The sequence below is a fragment of the Ornithorhynchus anatinus genome, chromosome 3, assembly GCF_004115215.2.
Source record: "Ornithorhynchus anatinus isolate Pmale09 chromosome 3, mOrnAna1.pri.v4, whole genome shotgun sequence".
NCBI lineage: Eukaryota > Metazoa > Chordata > Mammalia > Monotremata > Ornithorhynchidae > Ornithorhynchus > Ornithorhynchus anatinus.
Genome location: NC_041730.1, coordinates 46,901,583 through 46,922,234, shown reverse-complemented (window position 1 = coordinate 46,922,234; position 20,652 = coordinate 46,901,583). Strand labels below are relative to the sequence as shown.

At 51.1% G+C, this 20,652-nt stretch overlaps 1 protein-coding gene across 8 annotated transcripts in view; it reads right to left on the bottom strand.

Annotated features, from left to right (window-relative positions):
* The window catches only part of MICAL2 (microtubule associated monooxygenase, calponin and LIM domain containing 2), a 197,449-nt gene that overhangs the window by 26,022 nt on the left and 150,775 nt on the right, over nt 1-20,652 (bottom strand). For all 8 annotated transcript variants that reach the window (XM_029059580.1, XM_029059579.1, XM_029059582.1 and 5 more), the window contains 5 exons: nt 14,717-14,909; nt 12,514-12,689; nt 8,393-8,467; nt 2,699-2,787; nt 32-1,301 (listed from right to left, as the gene is read on the bottom strand). In XM_029059580.1, coding sequence (XP_028915413.1) covers nt 32-1,301; nt 2,699-2,787; nt 8,393-8,467; nt 12,514-12,689; nt 14,717-14,909 — 1,803 coding nt within the window. The remainder of the gene's footprint in view (nt 1-31; nt 1,302-2,698; nt 2,788-8,392; nt 8,468-12,513; nt 12,690-14,716; nt 14,910-20,652) is intronic.

The following is a 20,652-nucleotide window of genomic DNA, read 5'->3' as shown; positions in this document are numbered from 1 at the left end:
CTCCAAATAGGAGCAAGGAAAAGCATCTTACCGGCTGAGTCTCCTCCTCCTAAAGAATCTCTGAGTGGCCTTCCCAGGGAAACGGGGTGCAAAGATGGAGACGGTCCATTTATGCCCTCAGAGGCATCTACGGTGTCCTCTTTCCTCCTGGGGAGTCTCCAGTGGTCGTGGCTCTGGGGAGTCTCTAGCAGCCCAGCCTCCCTAGCTCTGTCTCGGAGTCGGAGGGATGCAGAGAGAAGCCTCCGCTTGTTCTGGATGCCGGGGGTGGCCCAGGGAGGCTCTCGGGGGGCCTCCCGGAGGCTGACCTTCTCAAGGAGCGAGGGCACGTCTTCTACTTTGGCCTGAGAGAGGCTTCCGCGTCCAGGAGGGGTGGGGGCCACCGCCTCACGGACCCCAGGGCCGCCACCATGGGACCACTGGTCCCAGGCCGGGTCACCTCGCTGAGGGGACGGGGCGCCGCCCGCGGGTCGTGGCGAGGAGGGGGCCGCAGGCCTGGCCTGGGAGTCCTGCTCTCTGCCGAGGCTCGTTGCTCGGAGACTCACGGAGCGGCCGCAGCGGGGGGCCCGGAAGGGGGCCGGACCCTCCACCGGAGGCCTGGGCTTGGTGTCCGAGGGCTTCTTCCCTGCTTCCGGACCAGAGATGAGGGGCTCCAGGATAGATCGTCTGATAGCGCTGGCGATCAGGCGGAGGGGGGACTTGGGCCGGCCCCCCGGCCTCTCGACTGGGCCACTCCCCATGGCCTTTACCGTTGCAAGCTTGTCTGGCCCTGACTCGCCGGCCCCCCAGGAGAGGATGGAGAGCCTCGGGGCACTTCCCTTCCCACCATCCTCGGTGCCCTTTGACGCTGGGGCTTCTGAATCAGCCTCGTTCCAGTCCAGTAGCCTGGACTTCTGCTCACGGGTGAGAAGTAGCTTCTTTAGGCCCTGCTTCTTCCCCTCACCAGATTCTGGTTCGCCTTTGCCCCTCCGAGGGGCCAGAGGGCCATCTGGGTCTTCGGGGGCCGCAGCGACCTGCACCCGCCTGGCCCTGTGCCTGGATTCGGGCATGAAGCACTCCGCCTTCCCAGCAGGGGAGAGGCTCCAGACTTCTGGCCTCTCATGGCCTGACGTGGACCCCGGGGTGGGGGGCGGAGGGGTCTGCTCCGATGGCTTGGAAGTAATGGCTCCGATAGCCTGGAAGTGAGGCACATAGAGGGGGATTTCCTGGAACGTCTCTTGGGGAGGCGCTCTTCTCTGGAACATCAGGCTGGGGGGTGTGAAGTGGCCACGGGTGATTTCCAAAGGGCCAGTAGAAGTGGTCACCTGAGGTGGGGGAGGTAGGGTTATTTCTGGACTCCACTCACTGATAATATAATAATAATATAATAATTGCTACTATTATTACTAAGAGACTCTGAGGAACCTGGATTCTAACCCCAGCTCTGCCACTTGTCTGCTGTGTGACCTTGGGCAAGTCATTTTTTTTTAAATGGCACTTGTGAAGCACTTACTATGTGCCAGACCCTGTACTGAGCACTGGGGTACAAAAAGCTAATCAGGTTTGGCACAGTTCCTGTCCCGCATGGGGCTCACAGTCTTCATCCCTAATTTACAGATGAGGGAATTGAGGTCCAGAGAAGTGAAGTGACTTGCTCAAGGTCACACAGCAGACGTGAGGCAGAGCCAAAATAAAAGGCTAGATCCTTCTGACTCTCAGGCCCAGACTGTAACCAATGGTCATGCTTCTTCTCTGGGGACAGGAAGCTCTGTAACCAATAGGCCCAAGGTAGCACTGTCCATCATAGGAATCTTTTGGATTGACTTTCCGGTCCTGGTGGCTGCTGGGAGTGTGGCCAGGTGGTCAGTACAGGATTGGCTGGAAGGGCAGGGGAGAGGGAAGGGAGAGGCCTCAGGGAATCTCTTCCTCACCCTGGCAGGTAGGGTCACGGGTTCAGTCCAGGGGCAGAAGCAGTGCTGCCTAATGGATAGAACACGGGCCTGTGAGTCAAAAGTACCTGGGTTCTAATCTTGGCTCTGCCACTTGTCTGCTGCTGAATGACCCTGGGCAAGTAAACTTACTTTTCGGGACCTCAGCTGCCTCATCTGTAAAATGGGGATGAAGACTGGGAGCACCATTAAGATCATGGACTGTGTCCAACATGATTTGCTCGTATCTACTCCAGTGCTTAGTAGAGATCTTGGCACATAGTAAGGGCTTAACAAATCACATACAATAACAATGTCTAGCCCAAGTGGCTGGTGACACTGGTTGCGGTAAGTTCTGAATGTGAGCTGCTTCGGGAATACCAGCACAGAGGCCAATCTGGCAGCAAGACTCTCGAGGGACATTTTTTTCCTCCAGTTGCTCAGTTCCAGAAATAGAACTTTCCAGGCAACTCAGACCAAGGAGCTGCATCTCCTGGAGAATGTGTAGGATAAAGCCCTCCTGGGAGCAAGAAAATACTGAACAGACATGGAGAAGCAACCGTGGCCCAGTGGCAAGAGGATGGGCCTGGGAGTCAGAAAGACCTGGGTTCTAACTCTGGCTCTGCCATGTATCTGTCAGCAAGTCCTGCTTCTGGAAACCTTTTCTAAGTAATGACCACAATTTAGTGATCCTATAATACAACTTCTAGATAAGAGAGCTCTTCCCCGTAAAGAAGAAGAATAAAGTGAGACCAATTTTACTATGACTCCATCTGACCAGGGCACTATCACACCTGGGCTTGGGGAGAGACTTCTTCGGGAGCTGAAGAAGCAGGGTCCTTGGAAGATAGTCCAGATCTCTTGCCGTTTGAACCAATCAGACCTAGGAAGGGAGGAAGAAAATGTCATCTCTGCTTCGGGTTTGGTTCAGTTTTGCTTAAAATAGTTCCAAGGATAAGAGTTTAAATTAAAACGCACTTTCTGGAGAGATGAGGTAGAAAAGAGGGAGAAGAAGAAGAGGAAGATGAAAAAGGAGGAGGAGGAAAAAGAGCAAGAGAACAAGGAAAAAGCAGAGAAGAGCAGGAAGAGAAAGGAGGAGGGGGAGAAGAAGAGAAGAAACAGGAAGGGGAAAGTATATTCCTGCTATGTGAGCTTTGGCAAATCACTTAAATTCTCTGCTTCAACTTTTTCATCGGTAAAATGCAGATTCTATGCCTGTTCTTCCGCGCTATGATCCTCATTTGGGATAGGAATTATGTCCAATATGACAATCCACTAGATTTTTAAACTCCTGGGGTGTAGGGATTGTGTCTACCTATTCTATTGTACTGCTCCAAGTGCTTAGTACCCTGTTCTCTCTGCACCCAGCAAGTGCTCAATTAATACCATTGACTAAATGATTGACTGATAATCCACACTTTAATGTTTCCTGTTCCAGTATCAATTCAGTATCTTCAGAGCAGCTCCTCCTGTAGCCCCCCTCCAAGCCCTGTAGTCAGCCACTCAATAGTATTTACTGAGCACTTATTGTGTGCAGAACACTTTACTAAGTGCTTGGGAGAGTACAAAAGAACAATAAAACAGACACATTGGTTGCCCACAATGAACTTACTGTCTAGAGGGGGAGACAGACATTAATAGAAATAAATTACAGATTATGTACCTAAGTGCTGTGGGGCTGGGAGGGGGAATGAATGAAGAAAGCAAGTTAGGGAGAAGCAGAAGGGAGAGGGAGCAGAGGAAAGGAGGGCTTATTCAGGGAAGGCCTCTTGGAGAATTTGTGCATTCAATTAGGCTTTAACAGTGCCTGACACATAGTAAGCACTTAACAAATACCGTTAAAAAAACAAAAATGCTCTTTTGTATTATATCTCAAGAGCTTAATACAGTAGCCAATAAATACTACTGATTGATTTAAATTGGCCTCACTTATCCAGATATTCAGAGGGAAGACCAACCTTGTCAGAAATAGCTGAATAGTTGGGGGTCTGGCTCAAAATGTGGAGTCACGCTGCCCTCCCTTGGATGGACCTGCTCGGGGGATGACTGGTGTCAGAGCCCCAAAATCTTGCCCAGGTGCCCAGGGCATGTAGGTGACAGCAAAGCCTTACCAGCGCCCCCCACTATGACCCAAGCTGGCAGCCAGCTGGGCTAAAGACAGATGGGGGTACCCCCTTCTCTGCCCCCCCAAAGCAGATGACACAGCAACTAAATGCCTGTTCTTTGGACCACCTGCCCCAGGGCTTTATCCCCTCCAATGGCTTTTCCCAGCTGAAACCCCCGGTCCATGATTGAACTTTCCAGGTGCATACGCAGATGGGAACCAACGATCTGAGTTATTGCCAAAATACCCTAATAGGTTTGATGTCCTCAAAAATCCTGTGTTGCCATTGATTTTCCCAGATCCACTTTTGTGTTCATTTCCTCAAGGAACTTGACAAATCCTGTAGTGATGAGGCATGCAGAAGAGGGTTTGGTTTAAATGGGCCCAAACCAACAGAAGCAGTGTGGCCTGCTGGAAAGAGTGCAAGCCTTGGAGTCAGAGGACCTGGGTTCTAATTCCAACTCTGTCCAAAACTGAGCTCCTTATCTTCCCTCCCAAGCCCTGTCCTCTTCCTGACTTTCCTATCACTGTGGATGATATGACCATCCTTCCCGTCTCTCAAGCCTGCAACTTTGGTGTCATCTTTGACTCGGCTCTCTCATTCACCCCACACATCCAATCCGTCACCAAGACCTGCCAGTCTGACCTTTATAATATCGCCAAGATCTGCCCTTTCCTCTCCACCCAAACGGCTATCTTACTGGTACAGGCTCTCGTAATATCCCGGCTGGATTATTGTGTCAGCCTTCTCTCTGATCTCCCTTCCTCCTGTCTCTTCCCGCTCCAGTCTATCCTTCATTCCGCTGCCCGGCTTATCTTCCTACAGAAACGCTCTGGGCATGTCACTCCCCTTCTTAAAAATCTCCAGTGGTTGCCTATCAACCTCCGCACAAAACAAAAACTTCTCACTCTAGGCTTCAAGGCTCTCCATCACCTTGCTCCCTCCTACCTCTCCTCCCTTCTCTCTTTCTACTGCCCACCCTGTAGGCTCCACTCCTCTGCCACCCACCTCCTCACCATCCCCCGTTCTCACCTATCCCGCTGTCGACCCCTGGCCCATGTCCTCTCGCTGTCCTGGAATGCCTTCCTTCCTCATCTCCACCAAACTAATTCTCTTCCCCTCTTCAAAGCCCTACTGAGAGCTCACCTCCTCCAAGAGGCCTTCGCAGACTGAGCTTCCCCTTTTCCCTCTGCTCCCTCTGCTGCCTCTCTGCCCCCCCTTCACCTCCCCTCAGCTGAGTCCCCTTTCCCCCCCTTTCCCTCTGCTCCTCCCCCTCTCCCTTCCCCACCCCTCAGCACTGTGCTCGTCTGCTCATTTGCATATATTTTTATTACCCTATTTATTTTGTTAATGAGATGTACATTCCCTTGATTCTACTTATTGCTACTGTTTTTGTCTGACTCCCCAATTAGAATGTAAGCCCGTCAATGGCCAGGGATTGTCTCTATCTGTTGCTGAATTGTACATTCCAAGTGCTTAGTAGAGTGCTCTGCACATAGTAAGCGCTCAATAAATACTATTGAATGAATGACTCTGCCAGTGGCTTGTTGGGTGACCTTGAGCAAGTCACTTCAGTTCTCTGTGCCTCAGTTTCCTCAACCGTAAAATGGGGATTCAATACCTTTTCGCCTTTCTACTTAGACTGTGAGCCCCATGTGGGACAGGGACTGTGTACAACCTGATTAACTTGTATCTACTCCAGAGCTTAGAAAGTGCTTGACACATAGCATTCAGCAAATACCATAATAATAAAAATAATAACTTCTTGTTTAACATCCCTGGGAGATCACCTATCTATCCTCTGGAGGGGATTTTGGCCTGTCTGCCCTGGCTGGAGCAGACGTAGCCTGGGGAATCTCATTCGGCTGGTGGAGTAGTGACAGATTAAGAACCTGTGTTTCAGGAGACTCACTTAAAACCATTATCCAATCCCAGCCTGATATGAGGATAGGAGTGAGATTTTTGTCCTAATAAAAAGTGAAATTAGAAAACTGCAGGAAGATGAAGCCACTTTGTTACTAATTTAGTCATTAGGGGATTTTTAAAAGGCCAGAATAGAGGGCATGCTGAATTTCCCGGGGCTACAAGCCTGGATTTTCTAGGACCGCTGATCCAGTCCCAGGAGGAGGAGCTTGGGAATGGGAGACTCCAGCTGTAGGTACTCAGTACAGTGCTCTGCACTAAGAAAATGCTCAATAAATAAGAACGAATGAATGGGCCCGGTTCCACATTCAGTCAATACATCAATAATATTTACTGAGCGCTTACTGTGGGAAGAGCACTGTACTAAGCCCTTGGCCCTTGGGAGAGTCCAATATGAAAGAGTTGGCAAACATCATCCCCATCCACAAGGAGTTTATGGTCTAGAGTGGGAGACAGACATGGAAATAGATTGAGGAGTCTACAGAAGTGAAAACCGGCTCTGATTCCAAATCCTGCTTCGGGAAGGGGAGGCCAAGGGAGGTGAGGCCAAGCTGACAAGTTGTAAGAGTGGTTGGGGGCTGGGAGGAAGAATTCAGGCATCCAGGGCTGGTCTGACACCATTTCCATTGGGGCTGGAATGAGATTTGGGCTGTTCCCTCCTTCTGAGAGTAGGGAGCGCCCCCTCTGCAGCACATATGTCCATATATTGAAATTATTTATTATAAATTACCAATTTACTCATCTTAATGTCTGTCAATAAATCAGTCAATTGTATTTACTGAGCATTTACCCATGGTCTCTGACTCCCAAGCCCACGCTCTAGTCACTAAGCCACCCTGCTTCTTGCTTGAGTGTTTGGCTATGTAAAGCACTCAATAAATATCACTGATTGATGGAACAGTGCTTAGCACGTAGTAAGTGTTTAACAAATACCATTATTATTATTATTATTATTATTGATTGATTGACAGCCCTGGGCTTCCCTAACTTCTCCCTAGGACCTCTGGCTCCCTCTAGAGGCTCCAACCAGCGGAGACACTTCTTTTAAAAAAAGCATCTTCGCTGACATTTCATTCATTCATTCAATGGTATTTATTGAGCGCTTACTATGTGCAGAGCATTGTACTAAGCGCTTGGAGTGTACAATTTGGCAACAGATAGAGACAATCGTTGCCTAATGACGGGCTCACAGATTTCATTATCAGACAGTGAATTAAAGCAACTGTGGAATGCTGAGTCTGGGAGCAAGGCAGTAGTTGGCATTTAACTAGTTTCTCCTCCAAAGAACTTTCCTCCAAATCACCAGTGCAGGTTGGGTCTGTGGCTTTTTTTTGGTCTCGCTTAGGCCTGTACCTTGTGCCAAGCAATGAGGTAATGATGATGATGCTGTTGGTATTTAAGTGCTTACTATGTGCCGAGCACTGTTCCAAGCACTGGGGTAGATCCAGGGTAATCAGGTTGTCCCACGGAGGCTCAGCGTCTTAATCCCCATTTTCTGATTGAGGTAACTGAGGCAACGAGAGTTAAGTGACTTACCCAAAGTCACGCAGCCGACAGATGGCGGAGGCGGCATTAGAACCCATGACCTCTGACTCCTAAGCCCATGCTCTTTCCACTGAGCCACACTCTTCTTGATGCAAGATAAGAGATAATCGGTTTGGACACCATTCCTGTACCACGTTGGCCTCACAATTTAAGAGAGAGGGAGGACAGGTGTCGAATCTCCATTTTTATAGTTGAGGAAACAGGCACAGGGAATAATAATAATAATAATAATAATAATAACTGTTGTATTTGTTAAGCATCTACTATGTGCCAGGCACTGTATTAAGGGCTGGGGTAGATATGAGATAATTGGGTTGGACACAGTCCCTGACCCCCAAAGGGCTCACAGTCTAAACTCCCATTTTGCACTGAGGGAACTGAGGCACAGAGAAGTCAAGTGACTTGTCCCAGGTCACCCACCAGGCAAGAGGCAGAGCCGGGATTTGAAGCCAGGCTTCCTGACTTCCAGGGCCATACGCTTTCCATCAGTCCAGCTTGCTCTCTGTCTCTGAATAAAATGGGCCTTGAATACTTTCCACACGGTAAGTGCTTAACAAATACCATAATTATTCATTATTATTATTAAATGTCTGCCCTGCTTAAAATTGCTAATGTAGCTATCTATAAATTATTTATTTATATTAATGTCTGTCTCCCCCTATAGACCTTAAGCTCGTTGTGGGCAGGGAATGTGGCTGTTTATTGTTATACTGTACTCTTCCAAGCACTTAGCACAGTGTTTTGCACACAGTAAATGCTCAAAAAATAAGATTGATTGATTTAGAAAAAAATGGACTCCATCGCCTCCAGTGTCTCTTAGCTGTTTGATGGAAATGGGGGAGCTGATCCCGAGAAATCAACTGAAACCAACAGGAAGGATGTCTGCATCTCCTGGGCTGCTGCCCCTTTACTTACTCGACTGGAATTTCCTCCTCCAGTGCTGAGACTTGTTTGATGGTGAAGAATGAAAACTGCAGGCTCTTCGCAGAGCTAGGGAGAAGCAAGAAAGAAATGCCATTTAGCCAGGGAAGCAGCATGGACTAGTGGAAAGAGACTGGGCCTGGGAGACAGAGCACCGGGGTTCTAATCCTTACCATTGGCTTTAAAGCCCTGATCAGCCTACCCCCTCCTACCTCACCTTGCTGCTCTCCTACTACAACCCAAGCTGCACGCTGTGCTCTTCTAATGCCAACCTTCTTACTGTGCCTCGAGCTCTTCTATTTCTCTGCTGACCTCTCGCCCACGTCCTCCTTCTAGCTTGGAATTCCCTCCCTCTCCATATACAGAAGACCACCACTCTCCCGACTTTCAAAACATTATTAAGGTTACATCTCCTCCAAGAGGCCTTCCCTGATGAGCCCTCTTTTCCCCGGCTCACTCTCTTTGCCCATCTAAGAGTTATTTACGCCCTTCCCCAGGTTAGTGGTAAGGACAATTACTGGCCTTTGGGCCAGTTCCATCTGGTACGATGGCCCAGTTGGGGGATGGGGAAATCAAAACCGTGTTCTTGACTTCTTCAGATCCCAAGAAACTGAAGGTGGGAGTTGAGTTGAGAATTGAGGACGAGGATGAGATGAGAGTGTTACAGTGATGATGATGATGATGGTATTTGTAAAGCGCTTACTGTGTATCAAGCAAAATACTGTACCGTACACTGGGGTAGATACGAGCTAGTCAGGTTGGACACGGTCCCTGCTCCACGTGGGGCTCACAGTCTTAATCCCCATTTTACAGATGAGGTAACTGAGGCTCCGAGAAGGCAAATGACTTGCCCAAGGTCACACAGCAGGCAAGTGGTGGAGCCGGGATTAGAACCCAGGTCCTTCTGACGCCCAGGCCCATGCTCTATCCACTAGGCCATGCTGCTTACCAATCCTTTGGAAGGCAAGGGTGCAATTCAAAGTGATCCAAATGGAAATGAAGGAAATGTGACAGGGACGAGTTAAAATGGTGCTCTGACGGATGAAAGTCCAAGAGGCCCGAAGAGAGCAGAAGAAGGGGCCAGAGTTGACCCCAAGCTGGCTAAGAGCTATTCACTTAAGAAAGCCGTCACAGAGCTTGGATGGACCGGCAGGAGCTTGACTGGAAGGAGTCGGGGAGGGAGTTTTCTGCTCCTCCTGCTCTGGTCAGACCCGTGTCGGAGTCCAGGCCCAGTTCCAGTCTCTGCCTCTCAGACTAGAAAGGGGAAAGTCCTGGTGAAGAAGAAGCTGAGCCGGGGGGACTGAGTAACGTCTAAGGAAGCAGTTGGAAATGTCAGGGCAGTAAAGTCCCCCAAAAGGCCAACAGGCTGGTTATAGATGATTTGCTTTTCTTGCTTGCTGGGAGGCAGGGGAATGGGCATGATGACTAAGCCCTCCTTCCCTCTTCTCCCACTCCATTCTGCATCGCCCTGACTTGCTCCCTCTATTCATCTCAGCCCTGCAGCACTTACATCCATATCTGTGATTTATTGATATATATTGTTGTCTGTCTCCCCCTCTGGATTGTAAGCTCGTTGTAGGCAGGGACTGTCTGTTATACTATTATATTGATCTCTCCAAAGTGCATAATGCAGTGCTCCACACACAGTAAGTGCTGAATTACTATGATTGACACTCTAGAAGCCTTCCCCACTCCAGATTCTCTAGATCAGACTGTGGAACCTGAAAGGGTGAGCTTGTATGAGGGCAGCGCAAGGTAAGCAGTCCCTGCCTGAGCTGGGCCTGAGCTGTCCAGCAAAGTGACGGACACCGGTTCAGAAAACCGTGTTAAAGACTTGAGCCTAGACCACATTGGCGAGACCCCCAGAAACCAGTGGACTTATTCTGTACTCCCAGGAGGTGGGTGGGAGAAGGAAGTGGAGGTTCTTGCCCTGAGTGGCCTAGTGGCTAGAGCACGGACCTGGGAGTCAGAAGGACCGCCTGCTACTTGTCTGCTGTGTGAACTTGGGCAACTCACTTCACTTCTCTGGGCCTCAGTTCCCTCATCTGTAAAATGGGGATTGAGACTGTGAGTCCCATCTGGGACAGGGACTGTGTCCAACTTACTTTGCTTGTATCCACCCCAGTGCTTAGAACAGTGCCTGACACACAGTAACCACTTAAATAAAATAATAATAATAATAATGATAATAATAATAAAAAGGGGATTGAGACTGGGAGCCCCATATGGGACAGGGTCTGTGTCCAACCTGAAAAGTTTGTTTCTACCCCAGCATCGGCCCCTCTCTCGGTCACACAAAGAGAGTTTCCAGTACTCTACCAGTCTCGACTACGGGAGGGAGAGTCAAGTAGAGGCCTACCCATTCCAATCCGAGCTTGGGCAGTGGCTAGCGAGTGGAAGGCAATCTGCTAGAAGTCAAAACTCACCCGTGCTGAGCGACAGTGGCGTGGGAGAGAGTCGAGGGCAGAGACTCAAGCTTACTGGGTGGCAGGAGGCAATGTTAAACCCCTTCCATATTTTTACCAAGAAAACTCTGTAGATACACTACCAGAACGAATGCAGATGGAGGTGGGGTATTTTGGGAGAGATGTGTCCATGGCGTCACTATGGGTCGGAGATGACTTGACAGCATCAGACAAGACCCCAGCATTAGTAAGTGCTTAACAAACACTACGAAAAAGTACCCCCCACAAAAAAAAGCTGTAGGACCGGCTGGCCCCACCCCTCTGGATAGGAAACCAGGAAAGAGCTATTGAAGTTGCTTCTCCTGCCCTGCTGATCCTTGAGGGGTGGGCTTGTGTGAGCTCCCAGCAGCAGCAGCAGTGCCAGGCTGTTTGGGGCCAGACCAGATCAAAAATCCTGGAGAGAGAACTTGGAGCAGGGGACCCAGGCTGGGGGAGAACCAGGACGAATCCCCAGCCTCCACCAACCAGGAATTCCTTTCCCTCTACCCTTCCCGACAAAGCCCCGGGGAGCCCCAGTCTGCCCTGTCTCCTAAGGACTCTCAATGTGACTGTCCGGACCCTGGAGGAATCCTATCTCAGAACTCACTGCTGGTTTTCTGAGTGGGAAAGGGGAGGGGATGGGACAGGGAGAACCTTGGGTTCAGCAGGGTTTCAGCGGGGAGACCAAGAGACCTGGCTTTGTCTGCAAAGTGGCTTAGGATTCTAGTGGGGTGGAGGCAGAGGAAGGGGGTGGGTCAGTCAGTTAGTCAATCATATTTATCGAGCACTTACTGTATGCAGAGCACTGTTCTAAGGACTTGGGAGAGTACAACTACAGGAGACTGAGGAGGTGGTGGGGGGCGATTCATTAATTCATTCAATCGCATTTACTGAATGCTTATTTTTTGCAGAGCACTGTACTAAGCTCTTGGGAGAGTTCAATTCAATAATAAGCACACATTCCCTGCCCACAATGAATTTACAGTCTAGAGGGGGAGAGAGACATTAATAGAAGTAAATAAAGCACAGATCTGGACATAAGTGCTGTGGGAGTGGGTTGGGGGATGAATGAAAGGAGCAAGTCAGGGTGATGCAGAAGGGAGTGGGAGATGAGGAAATGTGGGGCTTAGACTGGGAAGGCCTCTTGGAGGGGATATGCCTTTAACAAGGCTTTGAAGCAGGAGAGAGTCATTGCCTTTCAGATTAGAGGAGGAAGGGCATTCCAGGTCAGAGGCAGGACTTGGGCTAGGGGTCGGCGGTGAGATAGACGAGATGGAGGCACAGTGAGAAGGTTAGCACAAGAGGAGCAAGGTGGACTCCACCCTCCCCTCCCCTACTCCAGCTTCCCCTGCTCTTCTCCGGTCCCCTTCCAAAACCTGAGGTGGATGGGATGGGGTGAGAGTAGCTTCCTTGGTGAGAGGGAAGACAAGACCCAATAAAGACCCTTCCCTCAGCCCACCGGAAGCAGGAGAGAGAACCTCAGGGCTTGGAGTGACAGGTATGAGGCCTGTGCACCGGCTGCAGAATGAAGGAGGGTATGCCAAACCCCTTCTCCCAGGAGAATGCTGGTGGCCCTTCCCATGTGGGTCCTCCCCACTCCATCTTCCCTCTTAACTGTCTGACCCGCCGCTGACTGGCTGTGGAGGGGTAGGGGGAAAAGGGGGCGCTTACCATCCACGGCTTTGGACTCCACAGGATGGATGCTTGGCCCGGCCGGAGGAGCGTTCAGGGAGAGGCGGCGGCGGACGGGCTTCGTCCAGTGGGACCCGGCGATGGGCAGGGGGCCCTTCCCTTCACAGCCCTCGGAGCTGGAGAAATCCACGCCCAGGTCCGGCTCGGACTCTGAGCTGGAGGAGGGTGGGGGAGGTCGGAGGTCAGAGGTCGGGGGACGGCTCAGCCCCAAGGTCACCACCGGCCCCCAAAGCGGCAGGGAGGGGAGAGCGAAAGTCCCTCTCTCTGACCCCGCTGCCTTCATCGCTCCTACAGGGAGATGGAGGCCCAGTCCCGCCACCTCCTGGATCCTCCCCGATCACCTCCCACCCCAATGCCACCATTCCAAGCCCGAGATCTCCTGGGCTAAGGAAGCAGTGAGGCTGAAGGGGCTGTCCAGCCACCCTCCAGCCCCAGAGGTTGGACCTTCTCTTCCTCCCCTTGCTCCCAGGGAACGCGGGTTCCAGAGCCAGGCCTTGCCCCAAGTTTCTCCCGAATGCAGTAGGGTCAGGTCAGCAGAGCTGGACTCTGCCTCACAGCCTGATCCTCAAGCCAGGATTCAACCCAGTAATCCCAGTGGATAGAGCCCAGGTCCGGGAGTCAGAAGAACCCGGGTTCTAATCCTAGCTCCACCACTTGTCCACAGTGTAGCCTTGGGCAAGCCACTTCACTTCTCTGTCCCTTGGTTACTTCATCTGTCAAATGGGGATGAAGATTGTGAGCCCCATGTGGAACAGGGACTGTGTCCAACCAGATTAGCTTGTATCTACCTCAGCACTTAGGATTGCGACTGGCACATAGTACACGCTTAATGAAATACTCATCCAGAAGAGGTGGACAGAGCTCTCTCAGCCCCCCCAAACTCTGTCTTTGGGGAGCTGTACCTCAGAGTTCTCTCTGGCTTCCCATCTGTCCCCAGAGGAGTCAGAGGTCAGAGGTCAGGGGTCACGTAGCCTCTAGTGGTGGGGCGAAGGGCAATCTTACAGCCTGCTCTGGTCAGACCGGCATTGGGCCTGACTTTGGGATCCCCCGGAGAGGTCTGGAAGAACTGGCCATGGATTCCATTGTAAGCACCTTGAGAAGAGAGAACACATCTACCTATTCTACTGTATTGTACTCTCTCAGGCACTCAGTACAGTTCTTTGCACACAGTGAGAGCTCAATAAATGCCATTGATCGAATGACCTATGGGGCCTCGAGCCATGGGCTGGACCCCCACCCTCTCTGCCAATCAAGGCTGGGGTTATAGAGTGGTGCAAGATGGGAAGAACATAATAATAATGATAATGGTATTTGTTAAGTGCTATGTGTCAAGCACTGTTCTAAGCACTGGGGTAGATACAGGGTAATCAGGATGGACACAGTCCCTGTCCCACTTGGGCTCACAGTCTTAATCTGAGAAGCAGAGAATCAGTGTGACTTAGTGGAAAGAGTCCGGGCTTGGGAGTCAGAGGATGCGGTTTCTAATCCTAGCTCTGCCACGTGTCTGCTGTGTGACCTTGGGCAAGCCACTTAACTTCTCTGGGCCTCAGTTGCCTCATCTGTAAAATGGGGATTGAGAATGTGAGCCCCACGTGAGACAACCTGTTTAGCTTATATCGATACCCAGCGTTTAGAACAGTGCTTGGCACACAGTAAGCACTTAACGAATACCATAATCATTATTATTAATCCCCATTATACAGATGAGGTCACTGGGGCTCAGGGAACTAAAGTGACTTGTCCAAGGTCAGCAGGCAAGTGGCGGAGCAGGGATTAGAACCCAGGTCCTTCTGACTCCCAGACACAGTGCTTTTTCCATTAGGCCACGCTGCTTCCCAAAATAACGTAACCAAGGAAGGAGACTGAGGCAGTAATACAGAAAAAGAAATTAGAACTTGAACCCCCAACTCTTCCCCTTTCTCTTCCTACCTTTCTTGTTTGTGTCCCACCCCCAACACCCCCACCCCCAGCTTCCCATGCTAGTACGCCCTCACACCAACAGACCGGAGATCTCAGGGAGAGGGAGGGAAGGGGGGCAGAGGGACCTGCTTGTGGGGCAATGGAGGCTTGGCTATTTCCCGTGGGCTGGGCAGGTGGACGGCGAGCAGCCATCGAGCTCTCCGACCAAGCTGCCTGTGTCGCTCCTCCAGGGAGACCCATGCTCGGCCCCGCTCCCCCGTACCTGCTCCCGTCGCTGGTCACCAACACCCGGATGGCCAGGAGGTTGCGTTCCGTCATCTCCTGCTCGGGGACCACCCTCACGGAGGGCCACTCGGAGGAGACCGAAGAGTAGCCACTCTCAAAATCGTAACGCTCGGGCAGGCTCCTTGGCTTCTTCGGGGAGGTAGGGGCATCTCCCAAGTGGTCCTGGTAACCTGGAAAACAGGAGGGGGGATGGAGAGGGGATGGAGGGGGGACATTACTCCCGGAGTCTGCGGTCCCTCCAGGACCCGGAGGGACAACAGGCGACGGATGGAGTTCGGGGTGGTCACCCGCCCCTCAACCTCTCAGCTTCAGGGACCCTGGAGGTTCATTTTCAAAGCATTTCGAAGTCTGCATCCCCCACAGACCCCCATGCCCTGAGAAGGTGAAACTGGTCAGGCAGAGGATGGGGCAGGATACAATGAATCCCCTTTTCTTATGGTATTTGTTAAGCGTTTACTATGTGTCCAACACTCTTCTAAGCGCTGGGGTAGATACAAGTGAATTAGGTTGGATACAGTCCATATCCCACATGAGGCTTCCAGTCCAAGTAGGAGAGAGAGCAGGAGAACTGAGGCTCAGAGGAGATGAGCCCAAGTTCACTGAGCAAGCAATTGACAGAGGCAGGATTAGAACCCAGGTCTGCAGACTCCCAGGCCCGTCTTCTTTCCACTGGGCCAGCTAGCTCAGGAATCCGGAACCTAGCGAGACAGAACCCAGGATGCCTCAGCCTCTTCTAATCCCCTCTTTCCGTCTCACCACGGGGGAGCCCTACCACCCAACTCCCCCATGAGAGAGCCATAATGGTAGTACTACTAATAATAATAATAATGGTGTTTGTAAAGTGTTCATTATGGGTCAAGCACTGTACTAAGCACTAGGGTGGATACAAGCACACTGGGTTGGGCACAGTCCCTGACCCATGTGGGGTTCACGGTCTTAATCCTCATTTTACAGATGAGAGAACTAAGGCTCAGGGAAGTAAAGTGATTTGCCCCAGGTCACACAGCAGGCAGATGTCAGAGCCAGGATTAGAACCCAGACCCTCCAGCTCCCAGGCCTGTGCACTCTCCATTAAGCAACACCGCTTCTCTGCCCCACCTCTGCCCCACCTCCTTGGTGTACTAGACACTTTCTCCAGGGAAGCACATTTGACAGTGAGTCGGAGGAAGGCATGGAAAGGAGGAGGGATGAGTTTTCCCCCAGGGAAGGCTACGTGCCTCGTTGGCCATCTGCAAGCCTCTATTGCCAGGCTATTAGGTGTTGCCCCCGCCTCTGCCACCCTTGGCATGCCGGGCCCCCGGGGAAGCTAGATCAGAATGCCCGCAGATGACTGGAAAACACCTGCTCCCCCTGGCTCGAGTGGGAATCCCCTTCAGAGCTAATTGTAGAGGCTGTTCCCCACCGTGGTCTCCAGCTAATCTGTTCTCCAAGGGGGCCAGAGGCCTGGAGCGGTGGCGACTCGGGGGCTTCGCTGCGGGCATCCCCTCGGTCAGGTGGACAAAGACCAATCCCCCACTACGGGTCTGGCGCAGGCTGTGTTTATAGAGAAGCCCGCTCCCTTCTGCCTGGAGACAAGGTTTTCAGTCTCAGCAACTTGCTCTCTGTTGACAGAAACAGAGCCAGAAACACTGATAGGCACCCCCAGCCCCCACCCCGGTCCATGCCAGGGAGAGATGGAGGAGGAAGGGAGGGAGGGAGAGAAGGAGCCGGGGCTCATGCCGGGGTCTGTCCGAGCCCAAGACTGACCATGGTCACTCAATCAATCATCTTCCCGGCCCTCAAAGCCTTATTGAAGGCACATCTCCTCCGAGAGGCCTTCCCTGACTAAGCCCTCCTTTCCTCTTCTCCCACTTCCTTCTGCGTCGCCCTGACTTGCTCCCTTTATTCACCCCTCACCCAGGCCCACAGCACTTATTTCCACACCCATAATATTTATACTAACGTCTGTCTCCCCCTCTAGACTGGAAGCTCATTGTGGGCAGGAAATGTGTTCATTATATATTGTTATGTATATAACAATATATATATATATAACTCGCCATTCATTCATTCATTTATTCAGTTGTTTTTATTGAGTGTTTATTGTGTGCAGAGAGTACAGAACAGGCACATTCCCTGCCCACAACGAGTTCATAGTCTAGAGAGGGAGACAGACACCAATAGAAATAAATGACAGATATGTATATAAGTGCTGTAGGGCTGGGATGGGGGATGAAGAGCTAAGTCCAGTGCGCTGCACACAATAAGCACTCAATAAATACAACTGAATGAATGAAAGTGTACTCTTCACACCCCCATGGGTGGCCCCAGTGTCCAACACCGCTGGAGGGGAGCCCAGTTAGAGTTCCGGCCACCTCCACGGGGGGAGGGAGGGGGCAGTGGGCATTAGGTAGGTGGTCCTGGCCTCAGAGCACCGCTCTGGGGGTGGGTAAACAAAGTCCAGAGAGAGATTACCCAATTTCACACAGGGTGCCGCTCACTCTACCTGCCCCCACAACCCTGCAGAGTCCTGTGTATGCATTGTTGCCAGGGGGAACAAGCACAACAAACCCACAACCAACTCTGTTCCTGGGCCCAATTCCAGCAAAGGAAAATGACCAACTCCAGGCCAATGGGAATAACAACGCTAATACTAATTAACTATTTGTTAAGCACGTACTGGGTAGCAAGCCCTGAGGTAGATCCAAGATCATCAGGTAAGGCCCCTTTCCTGTCCCACAGGGGGTGGGGGGGAGCTCCCAGATGGAGGGTGAGGGAGAACAGGTAGTGAATCGCTCCCCCCGCTCCACCATGTTGCAGATGAGGAAACTGAGGCCCAGAGAAGTTGAGTCTTGCCTGGGATCCCACAGCAGGCTAGTGGTGGAGTCGGAATTGGAACGCAGGCCCCTGATGATTCTCAGGCTTGGGCTTTTTCCCTCTACACCGTAAACTCGCCGTGGACAGGGAACATGTCTACCAACTCTCTTGTATTGTTATTTTGTGCTCTCCCAAGCATTTAATGCAAGGCCCTGTACACAGTAAGCGCTCAATAAATGTGACTGATTGATTGACTACGCCACAATGCTACTCAACAGTTGAACTGCAACTATCCTAACTCTAGAAGCCACTGAGAGACTCTTAACTGCCCAGACTCTGAAATGACCTCAAATTGATCACTTCACCAGAATCCCTTCACTTCATAGCTTTATTGAAGGCACATCTCCCCCGAGAGGCCTTCCCTAACTGAGCCCTTCTTTCCTCTTCTCTCCCTCCCTTCTACATCACCCTGACTTGCTCCTTTTATTCATCTCCCCTCCCAGCCCCACAACACCTTTGTACAGAGCTGTAATGTATTTATTTATATTAATGTCTGTCTCCCCTTTTAGGCTCTAAGTTCACCCTGGACTTATATTGTTATATTGTTGTACTGTGCTCTCCCAAGTGCTCAGTACAGAAGGTTGCGGGTTCTAATCCCGGCTCTGCCACTCATCTGCTGTGTGACCTTGGGCAAGTCACTTAACTTCCCTGGCCCGCAGTTATCTCCTCTGGGAAATGAGGATGAAAAGCGTGAGCCCCATGCGTGACAGGGAGCGTGTCCAACCTGATTAACCTGTATCTAGTCCAGTGCTTCGACCTAGGAAGCGCTTAACAAATACCGTCATTATTCCTTTTATTACTATTATTAGTAATAAATATGATCGACTGAGAGATTGCACCTAGCTTCCGTACTGGGGAGCCGGAGGTGGCAGCGTACACTACCCCTGCAGAGTTGTGGCGATTCCGAGAGCCTCATGGCAGTGTAAGAGGGGCAGGAGGAAGTGGTCTGAGGGTCAGCTGCTTTGTATCCCCGAGGACGGGGCCCTGTCAGGTTGGGTCCCCGAGTTCTGGGCCTTACCTCCTCTTTGCCAGCCGTGCAGCTGGCAATGCCAGCCGGTCTAGTAGGACCTGTCCTCCCTCCCCATTACCCTCCGTGGAACAGGGAGGGGGTCTTATCTGATGATCGTGGATCTACCCCAGTGCTCAGCGAAGTGCTTGGCACCCGGTACGTGTTGAACAAATAGCATTAGCGTTGCTATTCCCATTGGCCTGGTGTTTGTCAGTTTCCCTTGCTGGAATTGGGCCCGGGGAGAGATCTCATTGTGGGTTTGTTGTGTTTATCCCCATGGCAACAGTGGCTGGCTTTTGGCAAGACCATGATCCCGGGAGTCGGAGGACGTGGGTTCTGATCCCGGTTCCGCCACCTGTCTGCTCGAGCAAGTCGTTTAACTTCTCTGTGCCTCAATTACCTCATCTGCAAAATGGAGATAAAGACTGTAAGCCCCACATGGGACAAGGTTCAACTATGTTCAACCTGATTACCTTGTACCTACCCAGAGCTTAGAACAGTGCTTGGCACATAGTAAGCACTTAGCAAATACCATCATTATTATTATCATTATTATTAGGTGTTGTCCCTGAGGCTAGGGCTGGGCTCCACAGTTTGAAGGAACTAAGCCCCCCAGTAGCTCTGGCCCTTCTCTCTTTTGGCTCTATCCACTTGGGCCAGCATTTATCCTCTATCCCAGTGCTTAATACGGTGCCTGGCACATAGGAAGTGCTTAACAAGTGCCAAAATTATTATTATTATTAGGCCAGCTAATTCCAAGGGCAGTGGAAGTCAGGCCGGCAAGACCCCGGGCTAGTTCCAGGGACAGCAGCATGTTCTGATCGGGACAGGTGCAGCACTGACGGGCATCTGTGAACCTGTTGGGTAGGGATTGTCTCTATTTGTTGCCCAATTATACTTTCCAAGCGCTTAGTATAGTCTCTTCACACAGTAAGCACTCAATAAATATGATTGAATGAATGAATGAATCTTCTAGACTGTAAACCCGATGTGGGCAGGGTTAGTCTCTATTGTACTCAAGTACTATTGTACTTTCCAAGCACTTAGTGCTGTTCTCTGCACACGTAGCTGCTCAATAAATATGATTGAATGAAAATATCTTACTTGTTTAGCACTTACTATGCGCAGAGCAGTGAACTAAGCATCTGGGAGAGAATCCAATATATCGGAGTTGGTAGACATGATCCCACTGCAAGCTTTCACTCTTAGCTACTCTTTTCTTCCACAACATCCCCAGTGCACACTTCTTGTTCTTCTAAGGCTCGGCCACTCGACGTGCCTCATTCTTGTCTCTCCCGCCACAGACCCTTACCTTGCTTTCAGTTGAGAGGGGTGGTCTTCCCACAGGGCGGTGCATTCTCTGCGTAAGTGGGGCCAAGAGAGCAAACTCTCCCCTGTGCCCTGGCAGAGAGAGCCGGACTTCTGGGCTGGCCATTAGCCCGGTAGTCTTCAGCAGGCCAAAATAGGTCCCCCGCTTAGGGCAAGCTGGACCAAAATTGGGTGGCCACTGACATAAGGTTGCAGGGTGAGCCCCAAAACTGTTTCCAGCAGTGGGGGGGGGGGGGAGCTGCCCTGAACCATTCACACTCTCTTACGGTATTTGTTAAATGCTTACAATGTTCCAGGGACTGTACTAAGCCCTGGGGGAGATCCAAGCTATTCAGGTTGGACACATCCTTGTCTCACATGGGGCTCACGGTTTTCATCCCCATTTTGTCTTGTCTTATGCCGTCGAGTCGTTTCCGACCCATAGAGACACCATGGACACATCGCTCCCAGAACACTCCGTTCTCCACCTGCCAATGTTCTGGTAGTGTATCCAGAGAATTTTCTTGGTAAAAATACAGAATTGGTTTCCCATTGCCTCCTTCCGTGAAATAAATTAGAGTCTCCGCCCTCGACTCTCTCCCGTGCTGCTGCTTCCCAGCACGGGTGAGTTTTGACTTGTAGCAGATTGCCTGCCACTTGCTAGTCACTGCCCAAGCTAGGAATGGACTGGGTAGACCTCTGCTTGACTCTGCCTCCCGTAGCCGAGACTGGTAGAGGGC